Source organism: Apus apus, chromosome 2 (genome assembly GCF_020740795.1).
Source record: "Apus apus isolate bApuApu2 chromosome 2, bApuApu2.pri.cur, whole genome shotgun sequence".
In the NCBI taxonomy this organism is placed as follows: domain Eukaryota; kingdom Metazoa; phylum Chordata; class Aves; order Apodiformes; family Apodidae; genus Apus; species Apus apus.
In genome coordinates this window covers 71877798-71899434 of record NC_067283.1, presented here as the reverse complement: position 1 = coordinate 71899434, position 21637 = coordinate 71877798, and the positions used below count along the sequence as shown (strand labels likewise).

Genomic DNA, 21637 nt, shown 5'->3' with positions numbered 1-21637 from the left:
GAGTGAGAGCCCTGCCCGTATGTGGCTCATTTCTAAAGCGTTCACAAGAGACAACTGCAAGAAAGCAATCCTGTTGCCACAAGTTTACTAACCATAGTTGCCTGCAACTAGACTGGAACTCCTGCTGCACACACCTCCTCTTCCCTCCCCCCCTCAAAGCTCCAGGGAAAGATTTGCAGCCCACTGATTCACATTTACACCTTCCAACAAAAGACAAAGGTAAAGCTGTGTGTAACTGTACAATTTGGGAAAGAATGTTTCATCATGTTAGTAAACAAAAGCTCAGCACCTTGCAGGTCAAATAATTTTTAACTAAATATTTTGTTAAGGTGATAAACATAGAAACCGAAGTCTAAAAAAAACCCAAACTACCAAAAACATAGCACTGAAGAAATACTCAAAGAACACAGCTGATGTTATACTGCAATGTTTTACTTCATTTAAGTACAGCAAATTTCACCCATCCTATGATTTATACAGTACATAAAATATGTACATAAAGGAAACCAAACCCCATCAAAAGATGATCATACATGTGTATATGTACATATAACATACACAAAATGTGCAAATTTCTTTTAATGCAAGTTAAACAAAGCATATGCAGGATGAAGTTGTACAATTATAATGGAACATAGGGTATTCTAGGTAATGATGTTTTGAATCTACAGCCAGTGCAAACTTACAAGGCACAAACTCAGCACTGACACTGTAGTGTTGTAAGTTACATTCAGGCACATCTTAATGTGTAGTTCTTCAGAGAGAGACCAATGAAGTCCCACTGTACTAAAGTGCCAGCCTTCTCTTACAGTTTAAGCTAAATTGAAGTAACCTATATGCAAGAGTTACCTGAAGGGTTCAGAGTGAATTTATCACTGGAAAGTCTGTGGCTAAAACATCTGTTACAGTCTCCTTGCATATGAAAGTATGCTTTTCCCCAAAAGACCTCCTTTGGAGACCTTTTTCTCCAAAGACTATACCTTGCCAGCCTTGACATGTGGCATCTTACAGGATATTACTAATGCTTTTTTCTAATGTTAGTCAAACTCCCACAAAAAGTAAATCCAGATTTAAAAAAACAACAAAACAACCCAAGACCAGTCAGCAAAACACCTTCTGAAATACTTGAATTTAACCATCTCTTTCCAGATTGCATAGTGACAGTGTGTAACAGCTAATAAAGAGTTAAAAACAAATGCTTGCTGTCTAAGGCAAAATTTTAACACAGCGGAGCAGAAACAGCCAAATACTAGTTCCATTAGTATTTAAACAAAGTACTGGCCCATGTAGTCATATCCTCACACTATGTTTTCTTACTTTAATAGCATACCCACACTTGCAGTATGTTTGATTAGCAAACTGTGTTGCATTTTTCTAAATGAAATGAGAGCAATTAATATGTAGGCTGATTGACACTGAAAACACCTGACAAATACATTATGTTCTCTTCCACCCTTCAAAAAAGGGTTTTATGAGCCTACTGGGAGTTTAAAACTCACTTGTACCCAGGTTTAATGCAATACCTAAAATTGACCTAATAATTTAAAGTTTTCTAGTATTTAATAGACGTTACCACATCACTTTTCTGTCTTGCCCTAAAACTGCATTTTCATATTATTTTTCAGTAGAAGACAATTCACAGACATCTGAGGAAAACAATACAATATAAAAGCTTAAGGGTCTTTGCAAAAGTACCTTCTATTCCTTCTGCAAAGGAAGAAGGGAGTGATTCCATTGGCATTTAGTTGAAGTGCCATCCATAAAGACAAGATTTCTTAAGAAAGACAAAAAAAGTTCTAATGATCCACGTATCTCTTTGGTTTAGCCTTCCTGACCAAAGTCTTCTGTAAACTTCCTTAACTTCTCCAGGTCCTGTTCATTAACTGTTGGTTTTGTGCTAGCAAGTGAACTGAGCATATCCGCCTGTCAGACAAAATAGACAAGTGTTTTCAGAAACAAGTATAGTACCACTGCTAAGAATCTTGTTGCCAAGACAAATGTGTGTTAAAAAGCCCAGTAAAACAAGAGGAGCATCGGAGCTCCTATTTACACAAAACTTTAAGCTAGCCTAAACAAGAGACAACTGCTAATGAGCTTCCCTAATAATGAAACCACAACCTCAGGTTTAGGTTTAAATGACTCACCCATTCAAGTTTTATCAATCTCTTCTTACTGATAAGAACCGAACTTCCCTAGTTTTTTTGTCAGTTACTATTTTCAATCCCTCTTTAACTAACTACAGGAGTTTAAAAGTGGAAAATAATCCGATGTTCCCGTGCACTCTTCATAGTCCAACAACATGGAAAAATAGTTTGTCATTAATCTCTAACAAAGTTTTGCTGCTCATGACCAGTAATTTCTCTCTCTTCAATTCAGTAGTTTCCTAGAGACATATTTAGATACTAGGAAAAGGAGTTCAGAAAAACTTAAGGTCTGTGAAGTTGAAAGCAGCAGTTACAACACCCTATTGAATAAAAAGGGGCAAGAAAACTAATCAAGACCATGCCAATGGCAGCTGAAAAAATGAGATGCCCAACACCCCATATTACTATAAAATTATGGGTAAACCCAAAAGTTACTATAACGATTTTCTAGTCTTGGGAGTTGTCTCATCAGACTAAAGAAACCCTGCTTAGAAAGAATTTAAGTCTGATCAGGAAAATAACTGATTTTGGACACTGAAACAACTACCAATGCAACTATAGAGCATTAAAGCCCAGGTACCATTAGAAGCACACAAGGAATTGTTATGTCTAATTCCAGGAAAGACTGATTAACAATCTGCTTAGACCATGCAGGCAGAAGTATTAGGGCAGACTTGCACCTGCAGGCATTCTTTTGTGCTTCCTCAGTATGCAAATACGCACAGAAAATTATCTTCTGAAATCTAGTGATGGTTATATTTACAAAGCAGTGCCTACTGTTTTAGAGAGTTGTGATCCCCGTGAAATACACCAATTTCTTTCATTCATTACAGGACTGTTTCACATGACTGCCCACAAGAAATGACAGCAGCACAGATTTCTTATTGAGTCCTTCCCTCAAACATTACACTTAAATTCAGAATCTTCTTTTTTGCTCTTGGGGAAAAATACAGAATGAGTGTCCAGCAACTATTATTTTTTTAAGCAGTGAACTAAGATTTCAATGTGTCTTAAAATGACATATTCTGTTCTCTAGACCAAAATAAGTATTTTAACATGAACCAAGAAAATAGCTGAAAGAGCTGTACCACCTGTGATGAAATTGAAACCAAACTACCATTACATCCACTATCTTTTCACTTTTAGTATTTATGCTTGTATTTATTTCATGGGCAATATTTACTACAGCACATTACTTCCAATTTATACTGAATATAATTTTCCACTTCCCAGTATTAGTATTAATGCTATAGAGTGATGGGAAGGAAGCCTATCATAGGGCAGGGGATCCCAAAGGTTTTAAATAAAAGATGAGTGCAAGAGCAGTCAAAGAACCAGATGCTGTCTGTGGATAAAAGGACAGCAGCTGCATAGCAGCAGACAAGAACAATAAGAAATGCTTATCAGGAATAGAGAGCTGGCTTTTTCACAAGCATGCTGTACTGTAATGGTGTATGTTGTGAATTCAAATGTTATCTGCCATGTCCAGCATTTCTGAAATCAAACAACACAGTCAATTGCCTTGCATAACTATTTGAAAGAGTTTTTTCCTAAAGTCTTTCCAGAGTTCTGCAAAGCAGGAAAGAAATGTTACCAAAAAATGCCTACCATGGAAACTTTAGGCTCCATTAATTTATCACCTGGAACCTCCATCCATGTCATTTCGATGGCTGCAGGATCACCTGGAGAGCAAGGGGTGAACAAATCTACCATCATGTTTGGATTAGACAATGATGGTCCTTTTACCTAAAAATAAAAAAATAATTTATAGGAGTTACAAATTTAAAAACAAAAGACAGAAGCTGAACAGCATTTTTAGAGCAAAAACATTCCTCAGTTATACGCAGATGTCACTTTGGCAGTTCATTCATCACTGATTACCAGCTTTCTAAAAACTTATCAATAATTATCCTTGAGTGCCCCTCAAGTTAGGAAGCCAGAAATGGCTTTTCAATCTTAAAACAGAATGCACTCCGAAGCCCCGAGCACTTTTTCTGACGCCTCCTCAGTACTCGATAGAAAGCAGGGCCATCTAGTGGGAGAACAGAAAACATTCTTTTTTTCCAGACACACGGACAGACTCCAAAAAAGCTGCACCAGTTCCCTTTCTGCAACACATTATCTAGGACCCACAGTTTTATTTTCCTTTGTCGTTACCTGAAGCATCACATCCACAGAAACTCAAACCATATGCAAAGAATGAAAGACAACACACTCACTGGCTATTTTTAACAGCAGGGAACTGGACTGCTGTTCCAAACTGCATTTAAAGCACGACATTGGGAGAGCAGACTGCAATATTCAAAATCAACTCTGACAAACTTGTATTATCATACAGAGCAAGGGATGGTCTGCAATGAATTAGTAGTAGTTGAGGAAACTACTGTTTAACAGGGACAAGTTGTCATGATGCAAATAATTGACAAAGCTAAGATTTTGCTCATAAAAACAGGAAAATATGTCCAATTGAGGTACTAACAAAAGAGGAATCAACTTGGCTTATGCCAGGGCCCTCAAAGTACTGCAGTTACGGGGTTTTTTCCCTTCCTTTTTTGGGGGCAATAGAAGGTAAGAATTTATTTTGGGTTGCTCCACAAACTGTGACAACTGAGGTTATTTCATTGTTCCATGGTAGTCTTGAGACATGCCTTAGGTTCTTCTAAATCTGAACAATAGGCTAAAAGGTAACAGCCCTTCAGCCAGAAATGTCAATGTCACTTAAAGTCAACAACTTCAGGCAGCACTGCTTAAGGGTAGGAAGCATCTGGAAAATCCTTGATACATCAAAATAGCTGCCTATTTTTAAACAAGTATAGTTTATATCAGTGTCACTGCTGAGTTGCCCCCAGAAGAAACTTAACCAAATCAGTATTTCAAAATACTTGTTTTGTTTTTAAACTGGGAAAAGCTCTTCAGAAACCCTTTAAGATGTTTTGGGGGTTTTGGTCTGGCTTTCCCCTCCCACCAAAATGACTGGCTGCAGGTTTATTTTACCAAGTTTTCCTAAACACAGACTCTGGGAACTTACGGATTCCTCTCATATTCTGGACCGTATTGGATTTAAGTGTTCCTTTCTCTTTGAATTTTAAGCTCAATGTGTTCCTTGAAAGAAACTACATGGAACAAAAGAGCCTATCTTCAACTGAAAGTAACTGTAGATGTTCAGTTTAGGGCCCTTAATCCTTTTATGTCAGGCTGAGTTACTGGTAGAAAAATTGCAACTGTAACTGAGATGACAACTCAGTTGTCAACTGCTGCCCACACAAGTTACATGGTATGTATCTCTTGACAGCTTAGGATTTAAATTTTTTCCTACCATTTCGAACAAATGAAAACTTCCCCTTACAGCAAGCAATACCTTGACCTTCACCCAACATACATTATTTTCTGTAACATCAAAGTCTGCAGTAAAAATGAAACAAAAAATACTCTTTTGTATTTTTTGTATAAAATAGTCTGGTTTACCCTAAAAAAAGCACACAGGGAAAATATAATTTTATTTAAGCAATATACATTGTATGTATTTGGAACTTTGTTTATAGCCATTGATAACATCATCATACTTTCTTTTTTCTCTCCATTGAAGAGCTTAATAGTTTATAGAGAACAATTAAGTTGATTGAACAAGACCCATATGTGCAAATTCTCCAAGGGAAAAAAAGCATTCCCAGATGTAATGGATTTAGATTAGTGCTAAAGAACTCTACTTGGTTCTTTGTCAGATAAAAGTTTCTGAGATCCAAACACTTAGAAGACATGTTTCTTACGTCAGTACACAGCATGTAGAGATGACTACAAGATAAGCCAAACAATACAGACCAAGTGTCTCTTTAGAGTGCACCTAAGTAAGTGTAAACTAGTTTTCATATTATGGCAGCACCCAGAGGTTGCTGCATGCTGCCCAAGCAATGAAACACAGACCTTGCTCAGTTGTCTTGCATCTTTACTACTGTCACAAGTAACAATGACTCCCTGTTTTTACCAGAACTTTATAAGAATCTTAATTTTTCAGTTTGAAAAACACACCACATAAGCAGAATGTCCATTCCCATGTGGATGACAGATACATTCATTTAAACATGCTAGAAAAAACATGAAGATTCTCATAACTCAATCCAGGAAAAAAGCACAAGCCTTTTGAGAAGCATCTGGAAGAACCGGAGAAAAGGAGGCTGAGGGGAAATCTCATCACTCTCTATAACTACCTGAAAGGAAACTAGTGAGGTGGGGGATTGATCTGCTCTCCCAAGTAACAAGGAACAGAACAAGAGGAAATGGGCTCAAGTCATACCAGGAGAGGTTTAGATTGGATATAAAGAAAAAAAGTCTTCACTGAAAGGGTAATCAAACACTGGAAGAGGCTGCCCAGGGAGGTGGTTGAGTCTCTATCCCTGGACGTGTTCAAGAGGCGTGTAGATGTGGTCCTTAGGAGCATGGTTTAAGCACTGGACTTAGTAGAGTTAAGTTAATGGTTGGTAGAGTTGGGCTATGGTTGGACTTGATAATTTTAAAGGTCTTTTCCAACCAAAATGATTCTGTGAAAGAGCACTTTAAATGTTCCCATTTAAATTACATTTTGAACTGAATGCTTTTAACACTACCTAAAGATATGAAGCGTCATCAGATCTTGGATTACACAGCATGAATATCCAGAAGGTAGCTCCACCAGACTTATGGCAGGACTGGGCTTGGGGGTGGGGGGGCAAGGAATAGGGGAAGGGGGAAAAAAAAAAAAAAGGGATGAATACCCAAGTTCTTCTCTGGTCAATAAAATGGACATTCATAAATGTGCAGTGTTACCACAAACCAAACTCAGTTGACTTGCAAGGAATTTTCAAATTAAGGTAATTCTCAGAGATTAAATAACTTGAAAAAGTTTTGATTCCTACTTACTTTTTTAAAGTGAGTTGCTGATTGCACCTTTCTTACAGGCTGCATCAGTGCATCACGTACAATGATGCTTATATCTGCCCCAGAATAGCCATCAGTTTTCTTTCCAAGCTCTCGATAATCTGATTCTGATAGGAGATTTGGAGTTGACCCAAGGTGAAGTTTGAACATTGCAGCCCTGGCATGGTCTTCAGGTAAAGGAATATAAATACGCTTCTCAAACCTGGTTTAAAAAAGAGAAAACAAGATGTTCCACAGATGCTAGCTCATGCAGGTGCACAGTGGAAAGAAACTTATGCAAATAAGTATGCAGTTTGTTCCTAACAACACCAGAAAGAAGCAGTTTCAGTATTATAAACCTTAAAAAAATATATCTAAGGCAAATATTCAACAACCTGTTCTCATAAATAATACTGTAGCTACATAAGCTGACATCCGGAATATAGCAACTACTTCCTTTTCATGACAAAGACCTTATCTTCAGACTGAAGTTTTTCCAGATTCTCTCCAGCAGAGTTTGTGTTTTGAAAGAAAAAAAATCAAGGGGGGAAAAAAGCCTTTAAGTGTTGAAGTATATTTGAACAGTTTCCACACTCAAAGAAAGAATTGCCTGATAACAAGCTAACACAACTACTTCCTACAGTCTGCAACTAAGTTAAAGAAAACCTCATAGTCAGAAGCAAATTTGAAGTCATATTCTCAAAACAGTTGTCAGTAGAAAATGTTGGTAACTGCAGTTCTTCCTTTGAAGCAGCATCTGTTCTCACAGTGGGGATTACCCCCCACCAACCAAGTAAGAGTAACTCCAAAATCTGTAGAAAGTAATTAATTTGATATAAATGACAAAGTGGGCCAAATTAATGAAAAAAAAAAAAATTCTGCCATTGTTGCACAGGTTCCTTTAAGTCTTACGGACAGGAATTAGAGACCTCCTCTTTCACACTGCAGAGAATCAGAAAATGGTTTGGGCTGGAAGGGACCTTACCTTCAAAGGTCATCTAGTCCAACCCCCCCTGCCATGGGCATGGACACCTTCCACTAGACCTGGTTGCTCCAAGCCCCATCCAACCTGGCCTCGAACACTTCCAGGGAGGGGATATCCACAATTTCTCCAGGCAACCTGTGTTAGCGTCTCACCACAGGAAGCCAAGAAATTGCTTCCTTATGTCCAGTCTAAACACACTCTCAGTTTAAAACCACTGCCCGGCATCCTGTCACTACAAGCCTTGGTAAACAAATACACAACATCTCTCAGTCTTTCTTATAAGCCCCCTTTTTATACTGAAAGGCACAACAAGGCTGGTGCAGAGCCTTTTCTTCTCCAGGCTGAACAATCTCAACTCTCTCAGCCTTTCTTCACAGAAGAGGTATTTTGACCCACTTCTGGACCCACTCTATCATGTCCATGTCTGTCTTGTACAGTGGACCCCAGAGCCAGAATTTAAAGAATTACCTGAAATTTTAAGCAATACATTCACCTTTAAAGCTGTCTCACACAAAACTATGGTTGTACAGGTTGGAAGCAACCTCCGGCGGTTGGTCCAGCCCCCAAAGTATGGCCAGTTTGAATTAAGTGTAGAAGTAAGTCAGTGACAGACAAAAAAAGGTAATGTTTCTCTAGCCAACAAAAATAACCATCATCCAAGCTGTGTCCTCATCATAACAGTAATATTTGTCACATGGCTGTATTTGTCCTGTGCTGCTTCACAGCTCGAAGAAAGATCCAGCTACTCAGATCTACAAAACAGCAGTTAAAACATACACTGAAAGATCACATATTATGCCTCACCAGTAGGAAAACATGGTGTTTCTGTGTAACATAAGGCTACATTTCCATGAGGGAAGCTACTCAACAATTTGTTAACAGCTGAAAAGCAAAGCTCTACCCCCTCTTGCCATTCTGAATTGTGTATTTTGTAACTCACCCTGCATGCCCACCAGAAAACCAACCAACACAAAACCAGAATGATTTTCTGCTTTCTCAAGCACAATCATAAAACCAAGACATCAAACGAACTACAGAGCAAACAGAAGAGTGAAAAACCTACCTCTTTAAAGGGGCAAGGGGCTACTAGTTTGGCTCACTCCATCTCATGGAATTGAGTCGTAGAACAATAGCCACGTCTGCAAACACGAGCTGGATTACTACCTCAAATAGTCTCAGATTGAACCCTCACAATAGTTGCACACTTCCTACCATGAAAAAAAATGGTATCATACCTTCTCCTGATAGCAGAATCCAAAACCCAGGGTATGTTTGTCGCTCCTAAGACCAAGATTCCTTCATTGTCAACACCAACCCCTACAGCAGGGCAGAAATCATTTCACTGTTCAGATGATACAAACTGTTTTAAAATGTCAACATCTAACAGGATGGAACTGCAGATATTTTTAATGTTCTCATGCAAGCTATGCTTAAAATACGAATCTTAATTCCTTTGAATGAATGTGAAAACCAAGTAAATTTACCTTGCATCTGGACTAGAAATTCTGTTTTTATCCGTCTAGCAGCCTCACTTTCATTTTCACTTCTTGACCCGCAGAGAGAATCTATCTCATCAATGAAGATAATAGAAGGCTTGTTTTCTCTGGCCAACTGGAACAAACTTTTCACTAATCTTAAAAAAGAAAATAGCTTCAGTTATCTTGATGATTACACCAGGAAAAACACAAGATTATGATACAATCACTTCCTTTAGAGAAAGCTAACAAAGTAGAAGGATTAACGTAGAGCTACTCAACATTCTTCTAGCTTCAAGACTCAGTACATACTGAGTGAGATAGCCCAGCATAAAGGGAGCTGAAACCTCTTCAAGCACTCCAGGCATTGTTTTGCAAAAGCAAGAAATTTTTTGGTTTACCTTTCTACAAGACAGCCTGGCATATACAAAACCACCACTCCAGACAGATTCAAAGAACATGGATTTCTCTTATTTCATATTTGTAACCTAGTGAGATTAACTCTAGAGATTTTCTAAGAAATAACATGTACATTTGCTTCACATGACTTTAAATACTTTATATTACAAGAAAAGTTGGTTTGCAAAAATAATAATAAAAAAAATAGCCTAGCCTTATTAACACATTTTATTAAGTTAGAAAGGAAAATAAATAGGAATATGCTGGGAAAATCTTCACAGTACCAGTACTAAATCTCAAGCAATAGCTTCAAGTGAAGTGAAACAGAAAAAATGCCAAGGTGGACTCCAGTTCTGTATTCCTTTTGCAACAGAAGAAAAGCAGCTAAAGGTTTCCAGCTTTTGGGGGAAAAAAAAATCCAGCTCAAACACTTTATCTAACGGTCTTTCTTACTCATTCTATCAGCTTTAAATAGTGTTGCTCACTTGTCCCACACTTCAAACTGTTAAAGCGTGGTTTTGACAAGGATTATAATCACACGAAAATCCTTCCTGTACAAACCCAGAGCTTTTTCTTAATTTGGGAAATCTTCACTGGAAGCCTAAATGGACAAATTCCTGCACTTCTAGACTACACAAGTGTCAGTTCAGGCTTCCTAGTTTTCTTCACGTACCAAAGAGTAACAGATTAAGAGTTAGCATGGAGAACTATGAAGTTTCATGGTTGCTCCTCTCCTTCAGCCTCTTTTTCAAGGTTCTTAAGTCTTCCTGATTTTTGGTTGAAATCAGGATAAAGAAAGAACACCTCCATATGGACAAAGAAATGCCACATGCCAAAAGCCAAAGTCTCCCAACAGTTCAGACTGATGGAGCGTGCTGTCACAGCTGATTTCAGTAGGGGAATAAGCAGTATGGTAGTCCCAAAAGCTTTCTGAGCTAGTTTTGAAAACTATCTTGAACACCGAAGAGAGGTCCAGCTGCACAGAACACAACACAAGATGATATTTTCATGTGGCACTGTAGCATGAAGCTTAGAAATGCCAGAAATTTACTTTTAAAATAGACATGACCCTTCCCTCAAATTCACTTTCTTTACAGCAACTTATCTAGCTCTGAATTATTTTTTTCTTGCCAGTGTTTTCCTGGAACTCTGGCAACTCCAACTTACTTTTCACTTTCGCCTAACCACTTTGAGACAAGGTCAGAGGAAGATACTGAGAAGAAGGTAGAGTTGTTTGCTTCTGTCGCCACAGCTTTTGCTAAATAAGATTTTCCTGTTCCTGGTGGTCCAAATAGGAGAATCCCTCTCCAGGGTGTTCTCTTTCCTGCAAGACAAAAAGCAGCAGTCATCAAAATACTGTAGAAAGGAAGACTGAACCTATTGTTCTGATTAAGTCCCTCTCATTTCTTCAGAGGTTTTCCCCATCTACCCATGAAACTTCCGTCAGATGGGATCAGTGTCTCTTTGTTGAGAGCTCAGCTTGAATCTCATACATTGGCATCACACTCTTCTCAGACCCTAGGGCCCGTCCTGACTGGCCAATAGCAAATAAATGCTGTAATTCTGACCTGTAAACAGGTGTGGAAATTTAATGGGCAAGATCACTGCTTCTTTCAGTGCTTCTTTGGCACCTTCGAGGCCAGCAACATCACTCCATTTGACATTTGGTCGCTCCATAACAATTGCTCCTGTAAGAAAAGATTACTAAGTTAGTGATGCACCAATCTTTTTCACAACTTCAATAAATTCCATTTGGAGAAAAAAGATAAATTAAAAAACTAATGCCCATGTCCATACTGCATAAAACCAAAGCATTTTTAAATAGATCTAAGCATGGAATACTGTTAGACACATGGATGTTATTTCTATAGAAATCTGTCACATTGTTTTACCATAGTAAGCCGTGGAAAACCAGTATACTTGAAAGTTAGTGGAAGTCCTGCAATGGTCAACGCTAGTCCATAACTGATCAGGAAGTGTGCATGTAGTAGTCACAGATGAGTACCTTCCATAATAGGTATTCGGGCACTATCTCCTCATTAAACCACCATTATGGGTTCTGAAAAATTTGAAATTTCATTTTAAACTGCACTAGTCCAGGATTTAAAAGACTCTCCAGCAGATTAAGTAACTTGTTGGGTATCTCCAGATGTGCAGCAAACAATCGGATCATCTAATGGTAAAGCACTTTAAGAGTTAGGGTTGAAAGCATCAGAAAAGTTACATGGAGCCTGCTTAGCTGCAGAAGTATCTTCTTAGTCTAGCTACATTCTCTCAAAAATTTATCAAGTCTCATCATGCTCAGTCAACAAGTTCATCTTGATTTTAGCTGAGTTGTAATTTAGCCTTCTCTTTAGACTTCAAAATGGTTAGTCTGACAGGCTAAAAATGATTTTGTGTTGACTGCTTTTAGAGGAGACGACTCTAGTTGTTGATCTGAGCTAGTAATTGAATATCAGATCTTGTCATCCTAGCCAAGCCAAATCCTAAAGGTAAGATAACTCAGATGAATAAATGCCAACCAATCCAATGCTTATCCAAGTACTGGAACATACTGTAGAGAAATAGGGCAACCAAAACTTTCAAAGGGATTTCTATAACTTCAGAATTAGCTTTCACCTGCTATTTTTTTGACACTTTCACCTTACGCCTTCAGTGCTCTGTGAAGTAATTTAAGGCTTTTTTTCTTTTGCAGGATTAAAAGTTTACTGTTACTCACAGGCTAATGAATAAAGCAATTAAGTCTGGCTTACTTTCAAAGTATCTCATTTGAGATTTTTTCTTTGCTGCATTCCTTTTCTATCAGATCAAAACGAGCAGTATCTGTTCACAACTGCAAGTGTTAACAATTTGGAATTTAGACTCCAAAAGCAACATCATATTGTCAAATGTGTTAAAAATGTTATAGAGAAAGCTGATGGCAAACTGTCTTAGCTTACCATCTATATGCTCGAATTAATGCAATCACTCACTTCCAATGCACTAAATTCTTTTGCTGGATTGATTACACTTCAGCTTTTCTTAAAGTAAGCAGAACTATGGGCTCCATCACTAAAATAATTAGCAGAACAAGTAACAGTTCAGATAAGAACAGGAGATTATTTCAAAGTTGAAATATCAGTTATCTGCACCAGACATACCATAGTAACTGAAATCACTGCACTGTAAGATATTACCTGTACCAAGAAAACAAATGGAACTGGAATAGCAGGCTTCCTAATTTTGTAGGTGTAAATTAATAGCTGGAAGCTTAAGCAAAAGAATGCACAACGCCTTTAAATTTCTAAACAAGAATACACGACAATAAACCACTACTATACAGTAGACAGCTGGATAGCAGAACTACTAGGCAACTACTATCCAGCCTGAAAGCTACCAGCAACTTCTTCCACAATGAGCCAAGTTGTTATTATAATTAAATATTTATAAGTAGCCCCAGACTTGGGAAAGTTCCATAAGATCAAGTCAACTAGGAATAACAAGGCAGCGAAATTAAATACAGGAAATTTTTGTGGCTGTTGTGGGAAGCAAAACGAAAATGACTAATCTGGAGGCTGCCCAGAGCTTGTATTATCTGAGTAAAGGATTCCTGTGTTAAGTTTAAAAGGCCCAAGGATCTCACTCCTTAGATTTTCAAGCAATTCAACGTTTAAGCAAGAACACTATAATTTTGTAGAAAGTATCAAAGAAGTGGTGGATGCATTAAACTATTTCTTAATTCACGTGGGAGGAAGCAAACTCCTCATAGTGACAGACAGGATAAGAGTCCAGTGCTCATCATTCTGTTATTTTAAATAGAAGAAACTGTCCCATATAATTGTGCATAGGACTAAATAGAAGTGCAGAGAAGCAGAAGTAGTATGGTGCAGTTTCCAAAGATCATGCAATAGCTCCTGAAATTACACAGGTAGAGTGATCTGGTAAATACGTTTTGTCTCTGTTACACTAAAAAACAGGAGGAGAACAAAGAAGTTTTTTCAGATCCTTAAGCACCTCTTGGCAGGGAAGCTCTTAACGATTCTTCACCCTTAAAGGATAATAAATATCAAACAAACCCTCTGTTTTACCACATAGAGAACTACTGGTAGCTGCTATATGTTTATCACTGACTGTATTCAGCATCTAAGTTCAAAAATGCAAACTATAATGTTACTCAGCTGGGAGAACATCACCACTGCATATGAGAAAATGCTGCCTGTTATTACAAACAAGGAAGAATCTGTGTTCCCAACTCCTGAACTTGAGCACAAACTTTTTTTGTGAAAATGGTCCTGCTCACACCAGGTGTTCATATGAGGTCTGTTACCTTAGCCTCTAGGCAATACTATAACGTACTTACGAGTAAAAAAAAATACTGATTCGGTTTAGCTACCTGTGATCTTGCAACTTATTTTGCTGGAAAATTCTATCCTGATAAATGGTACAATTTCAACATGAAGCACAGGGTACAGGAGATAACATTTCAAAATAGTCAGGGCATAATTTCTTGGCACACAAAGCACGACTTCCATAAGGAAGTCGTATGTGAAAAGTAAAGAGTAGTTGAGCCGCTTACAGACAGTATCTTATTCCATAAGTTTAGGTGGCAAAAACATGGGAAATTGCTTGCCTGAAGTCATCCCTACTTAAAGGAAAGGACACTTGAAGATTACCTTGAATTTGATTCTGTAGCTTCTTTTTTTCAGGATCCTCTGACTCCGCTTCCCCATCACTGTCATTCCTGATTTGGAAACAAGAAAAAATGCTGAAATACAATAAAAGAGACTGCTGTCTTAGGATAAAAATCAGAACGCAAGAAGCAGATAAATCACCAGTCTGAGTAATGAAAGAAATGCTGAGATGCTTTCAGACCTCTACAAGTTTACACCATTGTACTTCTGCTTTTCTACACCACATTATTTTTAATTCACCCTCCCCACCATTTCAACTTCTTATGGGTCTGAGCCCTCTTAACACACTTGTACATGCTTTGAGCCAATCTCTAGGAAATAAAAACCCTTGTATCAAGAGCAACACAGAAACAATAAAATGGTTTATTTGTAGACACTGGCACTCATTCCCTATCTGGAATTGCAACAGGACTTGGTCAATTCCATCTAGTACTACGAAACTCTACACTCTCATCTTGCAGGAGCAAAGGAAACTAGAAGTTACAGAAGGAAAAAAAGAGACTAGATAGTGAGAAACTGGAGTGGACATCATGAAAATACATGTAGCCTCTGTGATATTACCAGTTTCTTCTATTACAAGCCAGCAGAAGACAGTGAGACAAATAGACAATGAAGGAGATTGAAAATTAGGCGAGGTTTCAAGAGACAACTGAGCAACTCTAGCTGTTCAGGACTGCTAAAAAGGGCAATTCTATAAGAAGGTATCATTCTGAACTCTTCCTCCCTCCTACCCCCATAAAAGCAGTAGCAAGTGCAGAACAGGCTCGGCTTGTTCAGGTGTCTCTGTTTGTTCAGCTCTCTGATACACAAAATGAAAACCAAGACTAATAAAAGGAAAGCAGTGGAGCGACTAGGCAGCCGCAAGGCATTAGAGGGATTCAGCCCATCTTACAGAACTTCACCCTTCATATAGCTTTGCACCTCTTTTCAAGCATGAGAGAGATCAACCTTGGGCCTCGATAATCAGTCTGAACTTATTTTCTAGTTAGTAAGTATTTAAATGTGGAAAAAATTTGAAGGTTAATTGGGCTCCTTGCCATTAAATCTGATCATCACACATTAGTCTGAAACAGCTTTCATTCTTCAGTGAATTTCCCATGCAAATTTTAGCACATTTTAGTAAACAACCAGAGATATGCCTGTGATCCTAATAAATCTGATTTTTCCTTTATTAGCCACTGTATTTTAGCATCAGTAGTCGTTCAAAGCATTTAAAAAACACCAGTTAAAATAATCTTTGAAGAGTGGAATTTTAGAATAAGCCGAGTTCAGGAAGTATTTTGCTTTACCTTCTCCAAAAACATACCCTTTTCCATCAGCAGGACCAGACTCTTTAACTGGTTTTGGTGCAGTTTTCTCTTTTTTTTTCAGATATTCTTTCAGCTTTTCTGCTCTGTCCAAGTATTCTGCACATTTCACTCTAATACTGTGTTTTGCTTTATCACTCTGTGTATCATCTAAGAGTTTGAAGAGAAAAAATGCTTTGGTAACACGTGCACTGTAAAACAAGACTAAATTTGTCTTCTTTATATCTTATCAACATACATCTCACAGGACTCACGACATAACCAAACACCTCAAGTACTTAGTATTCCACTATAGCATGGAAAGAAGTGACTGGAAGTCACCACCTACCAGAAATAAAATATACACCTGAACACTGCTTGGGCTTAAAATTTGACTGTACAGGATTAAGGACAATGGCACTGGAAGGTTTTCTGTCAGCCTTTCAAGCAGCTATACACGGTCTTGATAAATCCTTTTCTAAAATAGCTCATCAAGAAACTCCTTGTGCTAAGTGATTTTTATTTGGAAGCATAGATTATTTTTCCATAGCCTGCTAATTTTAAAATAAGTACACATCATAAAGAAAAAATAATGTAAAATGTCTGAAAGAGTTAGGTGTGGTTCAACAGCCACTGTTCTGTTAGTCACTATTACAGTGCTTCAAACCAGCAATCAAAACTTAACACATTAGGCTTACTTGCTAAGTTTCCAAAAGTACATCAGTATTGTTAAAAGCACAGAAAGTGCAGCAATATTCTGACAAAGTCCGTATGATATAAATGGATAAGAATTGATAAACACAAACAATCCTAAATGCCTATAAAGAAAATAGTGTTTTTTTCAAATTGTGGTAACCTCCAAGTGCATGTCAGGTGAGCAACCCTAGCCCACTGAGATGAAGGCTGCACCTAGGTTAAGAAAGCCCCCCCCTTGCATACAAATGCTGGACATGACACAGAAGTGGGAAAAAGCATAAAATAATGAGAACATGGAAACTGAAGAAAAACTACAATGTACAGATCTATCTCATACGTTTTGTTGGCCAACATGAACAGCCAGACTATGGCATTAAGGAGCACAAAAATTGCAGCAGAGGTTGTAGAAAGTTAAGTGGTGTGAGTTAAGGAGACACACACGCTCTGCAGGTACAAAGACTTTCTGTTTAACAGATGGTTTTCAGCACAACAGAAATACAAGGATCCCTTCTCTTATAGTCACATTTCCTCATGCAGTGGCCAGCTTGAAACAACGCTACAGAAGTTCAGAGGAGAGACAGCAAAACCTCCCTGTCTTAAAAAACCCTAAGACAAAACACAAGTTCAAAATAATCTGGTTTCTTAAGAGAATGGAGCAGCACAGAACACAGTAAAGGCAAGAGCTGCAAACTACACGACCTCAACTAAAATCAGCAAGTATTACCTGACTATAAAAGTAAAAATTTAAATAGTGATGTCAACACGAGAGATCACTCTGTGCAATTTGACTACTACACTCTATTTAATCATCCAATACACTTACATTTAACAACATGGAGGAAATACTCGACAGCATGTTGGTACAAGAGGAAGGCTTCCTCATAGTTTCCTGCTTTATCTTCTTGTGCTGCCTTGGTAGCAAGGTCTATTGCTTTCTGTAACATAAGCAAATAATTAAGTGCTGCATAAGAGCATCTTGCACAACCAAAGAGGCATTTTAAGCTGCTGCTCTGTTTTTTGACGGCCAGTTTTTCTGTTCTTCAACGTTTACCCCAAAAAGTTGAAAGCCGTTGATTGCAAGTCTTGGGTGGTGCTTTGTACACGACAAAATATTTCTATCCTTTTATGAGCAACAATTAACAAACTGCTGAAATTTACTAGCACAGAAAAAAAGTGTGAGAAGAACAAGTTTCTACGTACTAAGCTGGAACTCCTACTTGTTTGTCTATGCCGGTTTTCCTACCAATCTCTTGCATTTCTTATGGAAAGATTGGGAAATCCATTCAAAGTGTATTTTGCTTGTTTGGTTTTTTTGTTGTTGTTTTTTTTTTTTTTATATCCAGACCAAGACACTTTCAACTATGACTAGTGACATCAGGAATCCCAATCAACAGCAGAGTCAATAGAGGAAGCATGTGATTACAATGCACTGCAACCAACACTATCACTTTTCCAACCATATGCTGGGAAACATCTTCCAAGACTGACTGGCAATTATTTGACTTCTCTAGAAGGATTTAGGTTCTCTGTATCCAAATGGGAAATTCTAATTATGACTCCAATGGAAGGGGAGAAAAATACCCCAACAAACAGAGACTGTACCCAAATTATGAACATCAACAAATGTTCTAGAAGTTATGGATGATTTTTAACTTGTTGAGCTAATTTCAAATAAAATTGATATTTCAGGCATTGTATTGCATACACTGGATTTATTGGTACCATCATTATTCCTTTGCTGTAAAGTACTTACTACCTTTTATTACACTTTGGTCCTTGGAAATCCCTATATCCCTTCAGGACAATTAAAACAACTAGTTCATGCAAGTTTAAAAAAGGCGGATGGTTAGCCAGAATTAACCAACATTAAGTTTTCTGTGGCCCCACATGTACTTTTCCACATTCAGTCAAGTTCTTTTCCTAAACATTGTTAGTATGTTCAGGCCAAGTATGGTGACATCAGGGAGCAAAGTGCAGAAGCTCCAGCAGCATGGAGCTTTCATGAGACATCCCAGTACAGACACTCTTGTCTCTATCCAGACACTGACATGTTCCAGGCAAAACAAAGCTACTAAACACTAGCCATGAAAGAAGAAAGGGCAACATCTTGCATTCTGTTGCTTTGTGTTGCTGTCTCAGAAGCAAAGACCACCTCAACAGACCTACCCAAAATAAAAGTGTAATTTATTTTAAAAAAATGATCCAATAAAGCAGACTCTACAGCTCTGTTGTGGCAAGTGTTGGAACACTGTAAGAATCTGGTTCTTTGGAACAGAAATTAGTCTTCCCTTTCTGGAGCAGCCATGAGCTGATCAGCAGTTTCCCATGTATGAACGGTCAGTCCCCTCCTTTCTGCTCACCTTGTGCTGGCTCTGTTAGGCCTCTCTATGCACCATTCAAATCCAGCAAAAGAGCAAAAATTAACCCCCAAAAGAAGTTCCATTCTTCTTAAAGTTAAGTCCCTTCAGTGGCTTAAATTACCACAGAACAGTCCAATGATTCCTGGATCCAGTATAACAAAGAGTGATGCAGGCAACAGTAAATCCAAAGAATAAATGGCAAAGACCACCTGCTGCAACAGAACTGTGAGAAAACAGGGCATGTTGCAGCCCTGCTCCGCTGAAGTAGGAAAAACTCTACATCATGTATTAGCGGGTTTTGGTATAACCTGTTTTTGTAAACACCCAGAAGACTATTAATTGGATATTGGATTCTAAGCTCTAGGACTTCATTACATCAGCAGGCATCTTAGCCTCTTACTGCAATGAAGAACACCAGCATCAAACAGGAAATAATTTATTAGAAAGTTGTGTGAACTAGGGCATAGATGGTCAGTTCTAACTACCCTTGAGGCTGTATTTATCAGGCTACAGTTTGATGAACATCACCCTCAGGAAAACCATCAGCTTTAACAGGTTTCTTTCTCCTTCTGCATATTCCAGACCCTGTGACAGCTCCCCTAGCTTTGCCAGCATAAGCAACACTTGGCCATGATGAGCTTACAGAAATGATCGCGGTTCAAAACAGCTGCAAAGAAAACGGCTGTTATTAACAACTTCTGGATCCGTTCTGCCGACCAGCCACGAACCCGACTGTACAGCCCCAACGGAAGGTTAACGCGAACAGCAGCACAGCGCAGATGGAGCCTCCCCGCAGTCAGCCGTCTCGGAAGAGACCCGAGCCGAACTGCGCGCCGGGGCCACAAGAGGAGGCAACACAGCGCCCCGGGAGAACCCCAGACCCCGCGGGGCCGGCGGGGCTGCCCGCCTGGCAGGTCCCCGGCCCATCCCCAGGGCCTCGGCGCCCGCCGCCAGCAGCGGCCGGTGCTGACGAGGGGACTGACCTGCGGCCTCCGACGCTTCCCAGACCCCGGCCAAGGCCCCTCGCCGCGCCACAGGCCGCCCCGGGCCGCCACAGGCCGCCCCGCCCTGCCCGCCGCTGCCCCGGCCCCTCCGGCTGCCCTCCCTGCCCCCCCCAGGCCGTCGGCAGGCCCGGCCCCCCCGGCCGCAGCCGCCGCCGCCTCCCGGCCTTCGGGTCCCGGTCGCCCTACCTGCAGGTTGCCGTTGCTGCCCGCCATGGTGGAGCGGTGGGGGAAGAAGACTGAGGAAGAGAGCGCGGGCCCGCAGCTGCCAGCGCTGGAACCGAACCGAACCGAACGGAACCGAAGGGAACTCGCTCCGCTCCCGCCGCCGCCGCCGCCACCGACCCGACACGGCGGCCTCCAGCGGCACTTCCGCACCACCGCCGAGCAGCTTCCGCTTCCGGGCGCCGCCCCGGGTCGGGGCTGGGCCGGGCGGCGGGCAAGGGCGGGACCGGGGGGGCCGGGGCGGGCCCTGCGCCCCGGGGAGCCTCCCCATCCGCCCGCACGGCCGGGGGACGCGGTGCTCCGCTTCGTGTGGCGCGGGCAGCGGCAGCTGCTGCCCTCGGGCCTGCTGCGGGGCTGGGAGGAGACGAGGGTGCCGGGGGTTCCGCCACGGCAGCCGGGCTGTGGGGAGCGGGGCGGTGCGGAGGGGCTGCGGCGGAGGCGGCTGCAGGAGCCTTGTCAGGCCCCGCAGAATGAATCCTGTATCCGTTTCCTTCTAGTTCCGTCTTCAGGCAAAACCATCCTTTTCGCCCTTTGGCAGCTGCTGCCGCAGCGCCGCTGGGCTGCTTTCAGCCTCCCTTTTATTTAAGGTGCCCCGCCGCATTGGGGGTATGTTTTCCCTTCTGTTTTTTACCTTCTCCTTCCGGTCAGTGTCGCAGAGTATTCTCAGATACGCTCCTGCTGCTAACGTTTCTGGCTACGTCGTTTGTCCCTATGATTCTTAAATCCGTAACGTTCCATTTAGCTTTTAGACCTAGGTCTAAACCAACAAATACGTCAAAGAAGCGTCAGTAGTTAACGAGTCTCCAGTTGCACTGAAATAGCTTCTGAAACTCCAGAAAGAACAGCTGGTGGGTGAGACTGCTGGCAATGACCTGACAAATGTGAATGAGATAAAATAAATAAATCAGAAAGGGCACTTGTGTCTTTACAGGTAACAGGCTAAATCATGCACTCCTTAAGTTTCACTCGTGCAGTATTCCTACTATAATTGGACCTTGCAGCTAGTTTTGCCTGAGGAGAGACTGGCTGAATGCATAGTAATGACATCAAGATCAATTCCTGAGAAGGTAATGAAGTGTCACATCAAGGATATTACTTCAATCTGTGACGGACCAGTTTGGTCACATTATCTAATACTTCCCAGAGCTGAAGTTCCTGTGTTACCATATTCTAAGAATCCATATTATAGTGATGGTGTACAACGAAGTGTAATGAAAATAAAACATACTAAAGATGTTAAGGCAGGTGCCTGTTTGCCTCAGCTAAGCTCATCTTCTAATTCCTGGGGCGTTGTTCATCCGGTGGCTAGGGTGTTAGATGGCACAGGCACTCGTGATCTCCCGTGTTTCTTAAGGCTGAGTGAGCTGTCCTGGAGAGCACGTCGTGCTGCCGCCTCTTGGTATGGAAGGAAGGGGTTCACACGGCGTGTTGTGTGAACACACCTTGGGCCAAGAGTGGTTGGGTATGTCAATAAAACAAGTCATGCCTACAGCACAGCCTGGCCTT

The 21637-nt window shown here is 40.3% G+C and overlaps 1 protein-coding gene across 1 annotated transcript; it reads right to left on the bottom strand.

Moving 5' to 3' along the window:
• Window positions 1-411: 411 nt before the first annotated feature.
• Window positions 412-20276, bottom strand: VPS4B (vacuolar protein sorting 4 homolog B). Its single transcript, XM_051611312.1, has 11 exons — window positions 20096-20276; window positions 17369-17480; window positions 15870-16020; window positions 14546-14613; window positions 11462-11581; window positions 11061-11217; window positions 9504-9652; window positions 9255-9336; window positions 7038-7257; window positions 3753-3890; window positions 412-1923 (listed from the first exon to the last, which is right to left on the bottom strand). The coding sequence occupies exons 1-11, from the start codon at window positions 20120-20122 to the stop codon at window positions 1822-1824; spliced, it is 1326 nt and encodes a 441-aa protein (XP_051467272.1). The 5' UTR covers window positions 20123-20276; the 3' UTR covers window positions 412-1821.
• Window positions 20277-21637: the final 1361 nt, after the last annotated feature.